The sequence below is a fragment of the Harpegnathos saltator genome, unplaced genomic scaffold (genome assembly GCF_003227715.2).
Source record: "Harpegnathos saltator strain DR-91 unplaced genomic scaffold, Hsal_v8.6 scaffold174, whole genome shotgun sequence".
NCBI classification, from domain to species: domain Eukaryota; kingdom Metazoa; phylum Arthropoda; class Insecta; order Hymenoptera; family Formicidae; genus Harpegnathos; species Harpegnathos saltator.
This window is the reverse complement of record NW_020229955.1, coordinates 860,001-876,891: the sequence shown is the minus strand read 5'-3', so window position 1 is coordinate 876,891 and position 16,891 is coordinate 860,001. Positions and strand designations below refer to the sequence as shown.

At 45.8% G+C, this 16,891-nt stretch overlaps 1 protein-coding gene across 13 annotated transcripts in view; it reads left to right on the top strand.

Moving 5' to 3' along the window:
- Window positions 1-1,287: 1,287 nt before the first annotated feature.
- The window catches only part of lark (RNA-binding protein lark), an 18,041-nt gene continuing 2,437 nt past the window's right edge, over window positions 1,288-16,891 (top strand). Inside the window, exons 1-7 of one of the 13 annotated variants that reach the window (XM_025297282.1) lie at window positions 1,288-1,476; window positions 5,005-5,168; window positions 5,283-5,828; window positions 6,009-6,078; window positions 6,193-6,292; window positions 9,627-9,674; window positions 16,731-16,891. The exon at window positions 16,731-16,891 is cut by the window's right edge and continues 28 nt beyond it. In XM_025297282.1, coding sequence (XP_025153067.1) covers window positions 5,025-5,168; window positions 5,283-5,828; window positions 6,009-6,078; window positions 6,193-6,292; window positions 9,627-9,674; window positions 16,731-16,755 — 933 coding nt within the window. In that variant the 5' untranslated portion in view covers window positions 1,288-1,476; window positions 5,005-5,024 and the 3' untranslated portion in view covers window positions 16,756-16,891. Of the gene's footprint in view, window positions 1,477-3,426; window positions 3,621-5,004; window positions 5,169-5,282; window positions 5,829-6,008; window positions 6,293-7,085; window positions 7,173-7,435; window positions 7,615-9,626; window positions 9,675-10,550; window positions 10,791-15,746; window positions 16,156-16,730 lie in introns of those variants that run through there. The other 12 variants (XM_011151791.3, XM_025297280.1, XR_003112672.1 and 9 more) reach the window with 12 other exon arrangements.

The window sequence follows — 16,891 nt, the reverse complement described above, 5'->3', positions numbered from 1 at the left end:
TGTTCAACGCGTAAGTCTGTATTGCTTGTACGATAATTTGTTTCCAATTTGTACAAACGATACATACATTTGTCGGATTTTCAAACATTTTGACCATCTTGGTCAGTCATGCGTACGTAAGATGATTTTTCTTTTACGTATTTGTACAGAGAAGGTAATAGAGAGAAGAAAAAAAAATTGTGGAAAATAACCATGTATCGTGCAATAACAGTGTATGCAATGTTATTTTAGAAGATAAATCTGATTTTGCATATCCCTTGGGACTTGTATTGTACGTTCGACAAATCAGGATAAGAGGTAATTGGATCAATTGTTTACGGAAATGAAAAAGATTATTAGAAAAAGGCCGGACTTTGGCTCACTGACACGAAATTGTTATATCGTCTTATTTTTTTATACGTAAATACGGAAATCATTGTTGAATGTTTTTACTTCTTTCAACAAGAAACTGTAAATGAAGTAAATGAAGAAACAAAAAAGGGCTGTAGAGGATAGATAGTCGATGAAAAACAATGAAACTTATATTTTCAATGAGTACGAAATATCATCGTTTCTTTTTCCAGACACGTCCTCCGTATTTACTTCGAACATGGCGGTTGGTTTACCTTGTACATCTATAAAATATTTGTCCTCTTAGCGATATTATCTTATAGTTTGAACGAACTTGAACCGCCTCAATTGAGAAATGATGTATGTATTACCAGTTGCTCCAATATTGGCATTCGATCTTGAGAAAAACCTCGTTTGAAAGGCATAATCAATTGAAAGATCGTTGACGACTCGACCTCTCGATGGTGTATTACCATTTCTCCTACCTTGCGTCGACACGAAATTATATCGATCGCAAGGAGCCATGGCTTGAAAAGCAGGCTGGGGAACCTCGCGTCTTCCCTAGGAAAGAAACTAGAGACAACTTTCGTACTTATTGACAAATCATGAACGATCGTTTTCTCTCGGCCCGAAGCGATGAGAAATTTGACGAAATAAAATATCTCGGGACAACGCCGAGAGAATCTACATGACGAGAAAAATTGAAGTACGCAGTATCACAGTCACCGCACTGACACACGAAGTCAACAGGGATACGAATCACGTAGTCGCTTATTCATCCGCTTCTCCTCCCCCCGCCGCCCCGCCGATCTAACGATAACAAGCGAGAGACTGTCTCATTACTCAAGTTTCTACAAATAATTATACCGGAGACGCGCCAGCGATTTATCGCTGGAAAGAACAATTCGAGAAAATCACCGAAACCACCGTCAGGCGCGAGTCGGGCCAGGTTAGGTTAGCCCGGGGTAGGATCGCGGCTAGGTTGGCAACCGTGAAGCTCAAGGGTCGGAAGTGTCGGAAGGGACGCGCGCCGTGTGGCTCACACTTCCCGGCTCGCCCGTTTCGGTCTGCCATCTTTTATTCTGAGGTGAAGCGTGTGTTTTCGCGTCCTGCTGTATCGCGTGATTTTACGAAGACACTGATTCGGTGAGTAGCCAATCTGCTTTAGAATATTCATCCGCTCGGTCGTGCGTCCGCTCGCGCTCGAATATACCGCGAGGACGCGGTCAGAAAGTGACGAGCCACGTCGACGGCTACGCTGCTCTCGAACGGCTCCACACGCCATTCGGCCGTCGTTACTCGCCGGCATCCGGTGACTCCATCGAAACCGCAATCGAACGCCGAACGATGCTCGCGCGACCGGACGAGTCGTGTCTCGGCACGTCGTGTCCGCGACTCTTAGTTTTTCCTCGCCGAGGGGCACACGATGACGCTGTGCGGTGCGGTGCGCACTGCATTTGCCGCGTTTCCATTGTCGCGCGCGCGCGCGAGAGAGAGAGAGAGAGAGAGAAAACATTTTTGCGCATTTACGTTGTCATCAGAGTTTGAACCCGTCCGAATATCGCGTATACCGGCTTTCGCGTCTTGGTCCGTCTCGTTTTTCTTGTTTTTCTCGACGGTTTATCGACCAGGCTATCTCGGGAGCACGGTAAACGGCATAATGCGAAGATTTATCTCGCCCGGCTCGAGACGCGCAAATACGTATTTTATGCTGATCGCCAGGGAATATGAATACAGGTGGGAGTCGCCTTTCTCGCGGCGTCGAGAAACTCGAGCACCGCGGGATTACGCGGCAGTGTGTTTGTCGCGTCGAGATAAAACTTATCGACAGTATGACGCCTCTCTCGCGTCCTATGAATCCTCTCTCTTTCGCTCGCTCGCTCCCTACCTCCCTCCCTCTTATTCTCCGTCCTCGTCGCACTGGCCGAATGTACACGCTCTTTCGATCTCTCTCCGTCCGGCTGCAGTAATTTTCCACGCAGACCTGTGTCGTCGCGACGCGGTGCGACTCCGCGGACGAATCGATGCGAGAGGCATTCTCTCACCGCGCCTAATTCTCGGGTCTACAATTTAATCGGCGATCGTCTCGCTCGGCCCGCTTTTGTATACACTTCTCGATGGTCGATGAGCGATGACGCGCTTGTTTTCACCGAGGTTAATAATACCCGTTCATAATATGTACGAGTGCGGCAACTTTCCAATTATTGCGAATTCTTTTGCGACGTACGCGCGTAAACTTGGCGATCTGGCCGAATCCCAACAACATTATTCACAAATACACGTTCGCTCGGGCGACTTAAAGTCGCATTAACAGGCCGAATCGAAGTATTGGATCTTGATGACCGAATAGCATTTTTTATCCGTTCACAATCTTCATCTCGGTTCTCATTCACGAGGTTAGGGCAAATTCGCTGTGCGCGCGCGCGCGCGATCGTCTCGAACAATGCGCTCGCGTCATTCTGACGTTGCACCTAAAAATATCGCGTGAGAGAATGCTCCGAAGTATTCTGTGTTTACCGAAATCGCCGAACGAACGGCGGACTGCTCGCGCCGCTCCTGCATTTCTGCGTATCAGCAAGCGGATCTTTGCGTGTTTGACGCCTTTGATGTCGGAGATTAGATTAAGCATTTTATTCGCGACTATCTGTCACTGTCGAGTCGCGTGCGATCTTTTGCACAATTACGCCCGATAAATAAATTTATCGGTGCCGCGTGAGATAAAGCGAGAGAGCCTCCCCTCGCTTCTGCCGAGACTCTCATCGATTTTATCCTGTGGGGAAAGAGGGAAAGATCGGCGGCGTGCGCCATTATCGTCTAGCACATCGACTGCGGATTCCTCACGGCGAAAAAGCGACACGTAATAATAGCAGGCCGCGCGACGTACATACGCGCGTATATGTATCTTCCCTTCCCGCTCCGTTTAGCACACACGACGGGCGAGCGTGACGTTTCCGATTGAATAATTCGGAAAGATGGCGGCCGCGACGGCGACTGCGAGAGAGGGAAAGAGAGAGAGAGAGAGAGAGAGAAGCGCGCGGCGTATCGGGATTCTCCCGCGTTCGTCCATCCGGCGTTTCGTGCGCCTCCGTCGACGTTCGGCCGCCGGCGCGCCTCCGATAGGTTTACGAACATTCGGCGCATCGTGTCGTCACAAGCCGAGGCTGGCCGACGCGAGCCGAACAAGCGCGACGAGCACGACGCCATTGCTAAGTTGCGTTCTCTTGTGTAAAGTCGTGCGCCACGAAGGGTAGCGTCGTTTCCGAGTGTCCGTTTGATCGTCGTTGTTTCGGGTGAGTAGAGCACGACTAATTCCCAGCGTATGTCGTATGAATCGCTCGCGCTACGTGGAGCATCGTCCGCCTGTCGAATAGCGCGAGAAACGCCCGGTGTTCGAGGATTGCGCGCAGGTACTTTCACCGCCGCCGCGTTGTGCAGCGTTTTCCTCTCGCAGCCATGCGCTCTTCTATGGCGTCCTTTCGCGACGCGCGGTTATGCCGGGAGCGCGCGGCGTCTCGAGTATGCTGTGAGATACGACGTGGTTGCGCGCGGTGATGCGTTTCTCTCTCTCTCGTGTGCGCGATTAATTGACGATTATTGCTTCTCACGGGAGGGAGGGAAATACGAGGTGTCAGGGTCGAGCTCTAAACAACCGCGTTCGTTTTTTCTATTTATCGCCGAAAGGGCGCCATCTCGGGATGCGTCATCGAGCGTTGCGAGCGAGCGAGCGAGAGAGAGAAAGAGAGAGGGGGAAAAAAGGGAGAAGAAATTGGACGCCACATTCATTCGAAGTAGTCGAGATATTGTATTCGTAGAGCGAATTTTTAGATCGTACATGTATTGCACATGTGATGAACCTTGATGAACAAAGATTCATACGATTGGTGTAGCTTAATATATAGTCGCGGCGGGATACGGAAGGCGCGGTGTTACTTCGGGTAAGTTCGAGCCTCCGACGCTGCGGATCGTACGGAAAGATGATTTCGCGTCGCTCACACTCGCATAAATGCGATCGATTCGCGTGTGTGTGTAAGTGTAACGTTTAGGACCCACGGCTAGCCGGCTATCATGCCGGCTTTGCGTCTCGCTTCGGCAACCGCGACGCAGCCGCCTAGCGCGTCCGTAGAAATCCATGGCGGATTTAATGTGGTGGGGGTTAATTCGTCAGAGGAGGGGAATAACTTCGCACGTCGCGCCAGGAGCGTAATTAACACACACTCGTGCGTCTCTAGAAATTTGCGCGAAGTATGGTCTGATCACTGGTCGCGCAAGAAGTGGCAAAACAACGTTGTTGCTTGCTACCCGTTACAAATTTATGTGCAATTTTTTTGTATTCGGTTCTGTTCTTTTTAATTGAACTTGATTGCATGTTTCGCGCCGCTCGCGCGAGTGAGATAAACGTACAATCTAGTATCGAAAAGAAAAGGGACAAAGTTTCATCGTCCCAGATTTCCAGTATTTGGTTTTCTGAACCATCATAGAAAAAACAGAGTTATTGTTGCAAATAAATTTAAGTGAGATTAATGTTAGTGCATGTAGAAAAAGTAATCATATTCTAATTTGAAGGTGAACTTGAACTGAGCTATAGAAAAGGATAGGCAATGAAACGAGACAAATAGAAGCGTGTGTAAGTGTGTGTGTGTCGCTGTATTAAACGTACATCTTTGTAACACTTAGGTTCTCGCACGAGCCACAAAATGCCGGGTTTTAGCAGCGTTGGCACGTTTAAAATTTTCATCGGTAATTTAGCCGACAAAACCTCAAATGCTGACATTAAGCCGCTGTTCGAGAAGTACGGAAAAGTCGTTGAGTGCGACGTGGTAAAGAATTATGGGTTCGTGGTAAGTAACCGTGTGTGTGTGTGTGTATGTGCAATATTGTAGACGAGGTCTCCAGCCGGAGCGTAATCGGATGATAATGTTAATGCAAATTACACGTGTTATTGTCCGGCACAGCATATGGAGAACGAGGAGGCAGGGCGTAATGCGATACAGAATCTGAACGGACATATGGTTCATGGGCAACCAATAAAGTGCGAGGCCGCGAAGAGTCGTAAGGGACCCAACACTCCCACGACTAAGATCTTCGTTGGCAATCTCACCGATAACACGAAGGCGCCGCAAGTGCGAGAGCTCTTCGCCAAGTACGGCACAGTCGTCGAGTGTGACATCGTGAGGAACTACGGATTCGTTCATCTGGAGGCGACCGGCGACGTCAATGACGCCATTAAGGAGCTAAACGGTCAAATCGTCGATGGACAGCCGATGAAAGTCCAAATATCTACCAGCCGTGTACGACAGAGGCCAGGAATGGGTGATCCGGAACAATGCTATCGTTGCGGCCGAGGCGGTCACTGGTCGAAAGAGTGTCCCAAGGGTGGAATGGGCGGTGGACCGGACAGGAATGGATACAGAGACCGAATGTTTGGTCGCGACCCATATCCGCCGCCACCGCCACCGCCATTCCTGAGGGACCGTCTCATGGGTGGTGGCCGCTTTGGGGTGAGTTTCCTTTCTCTCGTCACGTCTCAGTGGCGCATCATCGCCGTCGCATAATGCGTGATCCCGGGGTCAGCCGGGTTTGTCGTCCGCGCTCACGAACGATCAACACGGCTGCTGATGGATCTCCGGAATACACTTCCGTCTATTAATTCTCGGCCGGGGTTTTGTTCATGCCAACAGGACTACGAAAGCTACTACGACAGAAGAGGCTTCGAGGACACCAGGGACCTCTACGAGAGGCGGTTTACGGGTATGACAGGGCCCTGTGACATGGGAACTTCCATGTGCGGGCTAGACTTTCCACCAATGACAATGCCACCTCTACCACCAAGACGAGACCCAATGCCTGCTATGCCTCCTCTAGGTATGGGATCCATGCGAGACACTGGCTTTTCCCGCGGAAACGAGTATGGCATGTTCAGCCGCCGATCACCCCCTCCGAGTGGCAACAACGGCCGGTTCAGGTGAGTAGGTACCCGGCGTAGCCGACTGCCCATTCGTCCGACTTAACATTGTGAACGTTCCAGGCTGGATTAACAGCTCATGCGAATTGGGGTTCGGTGATTCGTCGACATTTTTTTCTAGTCTATCGTACACTTTCTTTCTCTCGCCATATTCGATTCGACTTGTCTCTTTCTTACAGTAACTCTTGGTTTTTTGTTTTATAGTTTTGTCACAAAATAGCGAGTGGTTTAAGTCTACGGTAGGCTGTCTATATACAACGGGATCGCGAAATTTTTGCAATGTTTTTCATACAAGACTTTCTTACAATATTAAACTTACAAAAATACTTCCGACCTATGTTTGTTGTCTTTTGTTAAAAACTACCAAACTACTACTACTACTACTACTACTACTACTACTACTACTACTACTATTACTACTACTACTACTTTAGCATTTTTACGTTTTGTCTGATCTTATCTTTTTTTTCTTCCTTTTCTTTTCTTTTTTTTTACTTTTTTTTTTTTACTTTTGCTGTCGGAAGTCTAGTAAAATTTTGCGTGTGAAAGAGAAGATCGTCGCGCACACTTGTGCTGCAACGATATCACTGCGCGGCAACACATGGCATGACTGTTTTTATCGCTTTATTACGCATATCATTACTTGTCGTATTTTTAAGATTCTAAAAAATAATAGTACTTTTTTTACGCACACGCTCGAGTGTCGACCCGATGCCCACATGAGTGCAAGACTCCGTCGTAGTGAAATGTTAATATATGACGCTTGGACGTTTCTGTACATTCTAAATTTCAGTGCACCTCAGGCTGCGTACCATCTTTGTCCATGAACGCGGGCAACCCTAGAGAGACAGTCCCGGGTCAGCGTTCAAGTCGTACAAGAGTAAGTCTTTGACTCAATTTTGTTAGCGAGTAGTCTCACGCCTCGTTCTTGTCGCTGCAACCAACGCGCGTCAAAAAATACACAGCAGCCCGCATATTTGTCTCTCTGCGTCCTCGGTGGGCCTCTACTCGGATCTCGACTGATTGTGCCTTGAACATGTCGACTGCTCTTCTAGGGATGTCCTAGTTCATAGACTCTCTTGTTCCATGGCATTAACTGCGAGATTGGCCTGTATGTCTCTCATAAATCCTTTGTGTTTCAAGCGCTCCCTATTACGTACATCACTCGACCGGGAGTGGCGCGGAGGCCTGGGATGAAGAAACGTTCCTAAGGAATGCGAACTAGAATTTCTTGTGATCGCACTACCGATCCGCGCGAGCCAGGATACGATCTGCAATTTTAAAACGAACTCTCGTGCGGTGTAGATAGAGAAAGCAAAAGAGAAAAAAGAACCGATACGAAAGAAAAGAAAGGGCTGGCGCGATTTTCAGGAATGGCGCCTCGAATCGATTGTCTTTGAAACGTGTCGTAAGTAGAAACCAGCTCTCCAGACGAATTGGACAGTAAGTTTGTACATACATCGGCGCATTCCCTTTTGCGATTTTCTCAATACAGTTTCGTCCACTTTACGAACACACGCATAAGTATAACGGAATTTCTTTGTTTTCTTTTTCTCCCTCTTATACAATAATGTCAATTCGATTATTTTACTTTGACGCAGAGAGCTTATCTTTTTTCCTTTTTTTCTCTATCAATTTGCAGTACATATAAAGCCTTCGGCAATAAATATTAGTTCTCGCGGTTTCAATTGTCGATAACTTTCAGTACATCTTAAGTGAATAGTGTTTTATATTTTTTGTTTTGTTTCTTTCTTCGAACATTTATATAAAATTAAACGAGAAGTTTGCTCTATTTTTGTGTAATATATATATATATATATATATACACATATCTCACAATTGTACTTAACATAAAATCTAATTTACTGATGTAATTGAATTATACAACGTACTCTTTCGATCTTTTTTTTTTTTTTTTTTTTTATCGGTGATATAATTGTGCCAATGGACGGAGAAAATTTGCTATGCCCACATAGAATCGGACTATCGTCGGCGTGTAAATCAAATCAAATTGCGTTCTAAGTATCGCGGTAATCTGGATCGGTATTCGCGGTCCGAGATTGAATGTCAAAATTCTACACGGGACGACAATAAATAATCTCACGCGTGCGAGAGCATTCCAAAAATTGTGTTTCATGAAATTCACATATCCATAGTTCTTGAAGCTGACTTCTACTCACGAGGTTCAAAGCTCTTCATGTATGTAAATCCACTCGCAAAACGTTCAAATAGAAACAGAATTGATTGAATTTCTCAGTTTTTCTAAATACTTTGAATTTGTTGTTGCACGTTACCTTATTACTCCCCATACAATCCCAGCCTGGGCTGCAAGTGGCTCGTATACAACACAACGTGCGCATACACATACACACACACAAATATACACACGTTACAGCAATTCATCCACTTACACGTACATATTCTCGTTTTTTTGCGAAGCGTTGTAATTTGCAAGTCGCATGGGTGACAATCCAGTCTTACCGCTGCCTGCCTCATATGACTAGCTACACCTTTGTTCTCCGTCGTCCTCTTCTTCCTCCCTCCCTGTTCTTCCACAACCCTCTTGGCAAGTTAGTATCTCGAACCGTGTCGATCGAATTGTACAGTGCGTATGGCAAATCACTAGATGCTTGCACTCCATTCCATTCAACTCTTTCTCTTTCTTTCTCTTTCTTTCTCTCTCGTAAGTCCTAGCTGATATCTATGTTGCGTCTCTGCGCTCGTGAATCTCTGCGAACGATTTCTAATCGTACATCGAAGAAGGCCTCCCGGATGCGCTTGTCAACATTCCTCAGTAAAAGCCGAAGTTGCTTCTTTACTCGCGCGTGTGTGTGTGTGTGTGTGTGGGGGTGGGTGGGTGGGTGGGTAGGTGGGTGGTTCGATATGGTAAAAAGATAGAAGGTTTCGCGACAAAACTTTGTTTGACGTAACGTGTAACAACTTTCGTACAGTTTCGTTAGGTTCTCATCATCGTTTTTCTCTCGCAATAGAGCTGTACGGCCACGATTCCGTCCTGATTCCCAACTCGACCAGTCATATTAGGCGAGGCACGCGACTCTCTCTTTTCCTCTCTTTTTCTCTCTCTTTCTCCCTATCTCTCTCTATCTCTTTCTCTCTATCTATCTGTCTGTCTCTCTCTCTCTCTCTCTCTCTCTCTCTCTCTCTATCTATCTATCTATCTATCTGTCTCTCTATCTCTATCTCTCATTTCCTTGCACGTAAATATACAGGGACTAATTCACAAAGTTAAGCCTTGGACAAGGGAGCCAGTATATGGTATATGTTGATCTGATACCATTGGTAGATTCGATTATTTATTATACCGCTGTTGTAGTAGAGGCATGTACGAGGACTTCAGCCGAGATTCGTTCGAGGAACGTAGGTAAGTAGAGTAAAACTGACATTGGGTCACATAAAATACCACCATGCCCGAATTGAAATCCTTGCTCATGTGAACCGCGTTTCAAGTGTTAGTTCTACATGTACAGATGGAAGATGCTATACATGAGCAGTATGTATAGTATACGTACACGCAATACACGTATATGTAGAACTAATAACTGCTCTCTTCTTTATGTCGCGACATAATTGTATGATTGTCAGACAAAAAAAAAGGTCGCTGTGTGATTCGCCCGTGAGCGCGCGCGCTATCTATCTTACCGTATCCCGTATGCTGTGTGAAGTACAATCAACGTCATTGACAGTGCAATACAGCGTTACGGAGATACGGCGTTTCATAAAGAAGAGCGTTCGTAAAGAAAACAAAAAGAAAAAGAAAAACCTTGAGAAGGAAACATCTGAAGTCTGAGTTGCGCGATTATTCCCCATTAGTGTGAAACGAACGAATTAACGACAAGTTAGCGATGAAAACGAGGTATTCTCCGAGCTGCTGTATATCCATTCCTCTACTCTACTTTTATTTCACTTTCTTTTCTTTTTTCTTTTCTGATAATCTCATCTTGGTCTACTACTTGCAATCTTTCGATCTCTCTCTCTCTCTCTCTCTCTCTCTCTCTCTCTCTCTCTCTCTCTCTCTCTCTCTCTCTCTCTCTCTCTCTCTCTCTCTCTCTCTCTCTCTCTACGTGCTGTCTCTCTTTCCCTTCAGTTCTTTTTTCTTTCTTTCTTCCCTCTCTTACCACTTAGATATATTTATATGTATATATAGATCATTTTTATACATATTTAATCTGTAATTGCCCGTGCTTTGAACGTACCTATCGATCTCGTGTGACTGACGTGGCTTAATTTTGGTTACCAGACCGGGATTACGAGGCCCATCGCCGTCGCGCCGGTTCGCACCATACTAAATCGTCGCGTCGGGCTCGGATCGGTCGGATCTCTATTGTTCGTCGGTCGGGTCGTCTATCCGTCGGCTAGCAGGAAGCCTCGGAACCGAGATACTCTTGGCCGTCTGTTGATCTGCACGCGCGAAGATCTGCCGCCCGCTCTATGCGAACAAATGCTACCCGAGCACAGTGCGCTCTATATTAAACGGAAAATAAAGCCAAACCAAAAGTAATAATACGGAGAATGAGGAATGCATCGCAGAACACACAAAAGTCTCTTAACCGTCAAGTCACAGTAATCACGCAGAAACTTTTTTCAGAATTACACGAATTCTCCCCTCATTCGTCCGGTGACCCCCCTCCATCTCCCCCTCGACCTTCTCTTCTTCTCCCGGAGATTCTCATCGATCTCCCCGCGTCCTCTTGTCCGCACAACCCTTTCTCTCTCTCTCTCTCTCTCTCTCTTTCTCACTCTCACTCTCTCTCTGTCTCTGTCTCTTTCTATTTCTCCCTCCCTGCTTCATACACACTTGTACAAAAGCAAAAAATTAGGATTATCCTCGTCGTTTAAGGATTCGATGATATATACGTGTAGCTTCGCCGCGGAAACTCCTCGATCCTCGATCAATTAATGTTCCTCGCGTGTAAATGTTACTTTTTCCTTTTTTTTTTTCTTTTTTTTTTGTTCCTCGAAATATCACGTGGACGTTCAAAGTCTCGACTTTCGTATTTTTTCTCTCTCTCTCTTTTTTTTTATTTTTTTTTTATCTTTCTCATTTTGTTCGGGATCGACGAGCGTCCCGGTGGAGCCGTATCGTCTTGCGGTGACGCGCCATCACCATCCGGCAAACAAACACATACACACATACCCGACCGGGTGGTGCTTTCGGTTTTTTCTGTGACGATGACGCACACCTTCTGCTTCTCGCCGCTGCGCAACAATCGATAGACGACGCGGTCCCTCCGTGTCGCGCGCGTACATGTCGCATCTCTCTGAGCGGGAGTCGCTCTCGATGAGTGATCGACAGACACACAACACACACCCCGATATCGCCATGTATATCGGCGTGTTTGTCGCGTGTAGGAAAGAATAAAGGAAACAATATCCAGATACTAGGATCTCACCGATCCCGACTCCATCTCTTCGCACGCGCGCGATGCACGTGGACACGCGATTTCGCGCGCGACAGAGAGAGAAAAAACGAGGCGTTCCCGTCGATCTTCTTCCTGATGTCATCGGATGTCGTCGAAACGGCGGATCTCTCGTCGGGAGAAGTAGCGCGCGAACGTGCGTCGAAATGTGTCAAGTCAGGAGAGATGATGCATGCAATTGAGAGAGGAATTGTGCGGTATTGTGCGAATTAGCCAGATAGGGAGGATATGCGTCGCCATTTCGTTCGCATGTGAAAGGAAGAATCGCGCGCGCGTGCGCGTCATCGCGGTCTCGCAGGACGACTCTGTTGTTTATCCCGAGTGGATCCTCCACCAGCGACGAATACACGCGACGCGCGCGACCCCTTCCAGGAGGGCCAAATATTGAGAGAAAATGCGGAATTATACGCTGCACCCTTCGAGAGAGCGAGTGATATTGTATCGTGAATTTGACGAAACCGACGAATTATGAGACGCGTTTGTGTCGTCGCGACGAGCAGTATCTTCTGTTATTAGTCTTGACACGGATGCCTTTGTATGGAGAACAATATACTCCGGGAAAATTATACACTCGCGTATGATATACTCGAGAATGTATTTGTACACGTATTAATCATTTACTCTGATAACGTAAACGCACCTTTGTCCCAAACGGGATTATCGTTATGATATGTATTCTTTCAGTATATGCACCGTATATATTCTTATGTATGTATCGATGTGTTTTTTAATGTATGTATACACTAATACGTTTACAAATACACGATCGTCAGAATCGCTACTCGCGCGAATATGATTGGTCTGCTTGTCGATCCGTCGTAAACGTCGTAAACAACGAACGATTAGAGACATTGTTTGTATGTTTGACATACTCGCGAGAATGACTATAGAGGAGGACGATCCTATAATTCGTGCTTCGCAAAAGAAAAAGTGACTTTTACCGAGAATTCTTCTTCCTCAAGTAAGGAAGCAAAAAAAAGGGTGGGAGATAGCGAGCGTGCGGGTTTGACTGTTGAAAATTATCCAATTCTCAACGTTACGGGGAAAACAAAAAAAAAGAAAGAAATAATAATTATACAATCGGATTCGTGTGGATCCGCAGAATGCGTCGATTGCGTATGGGAAACTTAAGTGGGCCGTGCGACCATTTATCGTTTAGGGTATATAGTAACGTAATCACATTTTATTAACGTAGAATTAACTTCGACGTAAGGAAGGAAAAACAAAAAAAAACAAGAAAGAAAAGAAGGATAACACGGATTACCCGACATTGACGAGAGACAGTAATAATCGTCGTTAATTATGCCCGAGTTGTAGTATGTAATAATCGCACTTTCGTTTTTTCTCGAGCGTAGACACTTGTATAAGCCGTTTTTTTTTTCTCTTCTCTTACCTTCCCTCTACGTCTCTTCTTTCTTTTCGCTGAGAACCGTCGTGTTTTCGGATTAAGGATTATATAAATAATAATCACAATAATGCTAATAATAATGATAATGGATATAAATGTGTAATAACAATGTACTTGTGAAATTCACAAAAAACGACGTGTGTTGCGTGTTTCTTTAATTCACATCACACCGACCGCTCTCTTTCTCTCTTCGCCGTTTATCCTCCGCCAGCAATTAGCGACAACAACAAAGATCATCATCAATTCACCATCACCAAAATCACCACTGATCACCATCGTTTGCGCGCAACAACCACCCCGCGCCTGTCCCTGTCTACCTCGCAGCCCGAAACTTATTATCGGATACCATTTTGTATCGGACGCGCGCTTCCTTTTCGCTGGCTTCCTGCGCGCGCGTTTCTCCCTCGCGCTCGCTCAACAATAAAGAGAAAAGGAAAGACAAAAGAGATGCCCCGCCGTGACCCAAGAAAGTCGCTCTCGATCCAAACGCGTGCGGCGTCGTACTCGCTCGTGTCGCTTTTTTCTTTTTTTTTTCTTTTTTTTTCTTTTTTTTTTTTTTATTCCAGAGCTACTCCGACACTTGCCGCAAATCTTCTAACTCCTCCTCCTCCTCCTCTTCCTCCTCCTTGACCCTCCCCCCTCCCTCCCACGTCTTTAACCGCTAATTTCGAAGCAGGGTATTCACGATAGGCTTTCTATCGAGCGCAATTCGAGCTATAATTGCTGCTTCCCTGTATTTTTATTATTCACATGCGATACCATGTGCAATATCTCTCTCTCGATCTGTAACACATTGATTACGCGAACGAACGAGTTGCGAGAGTATTTGCGTATCGTTTACTCTCAAACATTGTGAATTTTCACGTAGAATGGAAAACAAGGATGGAATTTTTATCACAGACAAACAAGATGGACGCACAACACCGGTTGTTATTCAAGATTCTAATAGGTGCGTGTGCTTTGCTGATTCTTGTCAGATGAGACGTTACGATTCGGCTAGATATTGCATTGTATCGACACGCATTGGGAATTGGTGTCACGCGACACCAATCACCATGTCTCACGTTTATATGTATGCACAAGTCTCGTCGACTGTTCTTTCTCTCTCTCTCTTTCTTTCTCTTTTTCTCTTTCTCTCTCTCTCTCTCTCTCTCTCTCTCACTCACTCTCACTCACTCACTCACTCACTATCTCTTTTGGTTCTATGATGTAATTTCCTGTTGAAGCTTCATCCTGTCTTTCATTGACTCTCTCAGTAGGTTCAAGAAAACTGATAAAACGTGACCTTTATAACGTGATGTAACGCGACGTTTTCGCGCTCGTCGGGCAGACAAACGGTACGTTTGTGAACGTCGCTCATTCCTGGACTTTGCGGTTTCCTCGTCGCGTAGTTGAAGTACGAGCTGGTCGCGCGACGTGCGCCCGATGGCGCAAAAGGATCCCGGCGATTCTGACGTTTGTGCAGGTGCAGGTACAAGATGTCCCGGAAATACCAAATGTCATTTGACATTTTTTTTTTCAACATCTTTGCGAATTACGAAATATCCTTTCATGATCGGATCTTCAGTTAGAATTAGAATCAGTTTTCAATTCAGTTAGAATTTGAATTAGAATCCAATTGAAATTAATTCAAATCAGAACGAGTTTTCATTTACATTTTCCAAATTTGTCAGAAATCTTAATCAACCTATGATTTGCCTGATTAATGCCTTGTTCTCGATATACTCTCCCCAACTTTGTTTATCTATATGGCAATAGGACATCTGGTGACTCCGGAGCATCCCAGTGTGTCCCATGATAACGTGATACTCTCGTGTATCTCAAGTCGACAAAAAAAGAACTTTGCAGCTGAACGATATAGAGTCGTTCCCTTCGAATCTCGTTTCCCAATCGGTTACTCGAAATTGGTCCGAAAGTGTAAGAAGAAGAAACTCGCAATCTGAACACCTCGTCAAGTTCTTCGAAGATTCTTCCTCGCAATCTGTATGTGTCCCCTCCCCTCCCCCCCATGCGCTTTTTTCTCTTTACCTCAGGTATTTTTCATCGCGAACCACCGTCCAGATCGAACGACACGCTTTTGAATTACGAAGAAAAAGAAAACATTTCCTTCGATATTTCCCACCTTCAAGATGGTCGTAAACTCAGAGCTGCCTCTTCGCGAGTCTGCTCCTCTCTCTCTCTCTCTCTCTCTCTCTCTCTCTCTCTCTCTCTCTCTCTCTCTCTCTCTCTCTCTCTCTCTCTCTCTCCCTCTCTCTCTCTCTCTCTCTCTCTCTCTTTCCTTTTCTGTCTCGTATAATCGCTTGTTTCAACTTTAATGGTTAAGAGCACAGGGGTCGTAACTTGTTACACTCTCTCGTAGAGGTGAAATTGCAAGATGCCGCAAATGCATTAAAATGATGGTCGGAACAGCCGCGACTGCGCCGGGAAAAGCAAAGTCATCTTCTCGTATCCGCGGCATTTGGAGTTGAACTGGGCGCGCGAAGTCATAGCTGTTTCGATCTCTGATTAAGAACCCTCTGTCTCTGTTTTAAAGAATTAAGGGCCGTCGTTGACGTGATTCATCGAGCACCATGTGATACCGTTCGTTTTGTATAACTGATGTTTTCAGAACAATTGGCACTGCGGATGAGGTGGTTGTGCACGAGCTAGCATATAGCGCGAATAAGTCGCTTCATCACGCATACACGGACGTGGAATATTAATTCTCTATCTATCTACCTACTTACCTACCTACCTACCTACCTACCTACCTACCTACCTACCTACCTACCTACCTACCTACCTACCTACCTACCTACCTACCTATATACATATACATACACGTGTGATACGTGAAATGAGAGAACAGGAATACGAGAAACGACCGGATTTCGATAAGCCTGTTCACATGCACACGCTCTTTTACTCGCCTTACTAGTACGGGAGATCCTGTCTTGTACGTCTGACCTCGCCGTTTTCGTGTGTGTTTTTTGCAACTTTTTATTTTTTAATAAACCTCAAGACACGTACGAACGATACATCTCCTTGAATTGTAACTGAGAATTCACCCACCCTTCTGGCTAGTAGACTCTCTTAGACTGGACCGAGTTTGTTCGCCGAAGGCGATCGATTCGTTTTAGCGTACCTCGAAAAGCTCAACACTGAGGAGAATCGAGGAGATTTCCCTCCGGTTCGCGGTAATCGGCGAAGCGACACACACTTGACGAGAAACTTCAATTTCGTCGATTTAATTAATTTGCTCAGCCGTTCTGCTCTCTTTTCTCCTCAGTCGAGCTCGCCATGTAAGTAGACAGGGGAGTGTGATTCATCACCACCGTTCATATCTCGCGAATGATAATGATAATGCGGTTATCACATGCCAAAGAACCTTGCATAAACTTTGACGATCAAAAGCCAGAGTTGTAGCGCTTCCGAGAAGTATACCGGCCGGTGATGCTAACCGAAGTGACGTGTGTAAATAGGTCACGAACAGTAAATGTTATTGTCTCTGTATCTTCACACACACACACATAAACACACACATACACACACACACACACACACCTGATCTCTGTCAGTATGTAACATGGTAATACTTATTGTTATGTGCCAGTCAAACTTGCAGATTCGGAGGTTGAAGGGTCTACAGATTCGGATTCGGACCCCCGCTCTCCAGACTCTGCTTTTCTACCCGACCACAACGGCAAACAGAGCGGCCCACAGCCCACATTACACACTAACGGCTAGCCTAATGAGCCCAGTATGTCGCAGTGT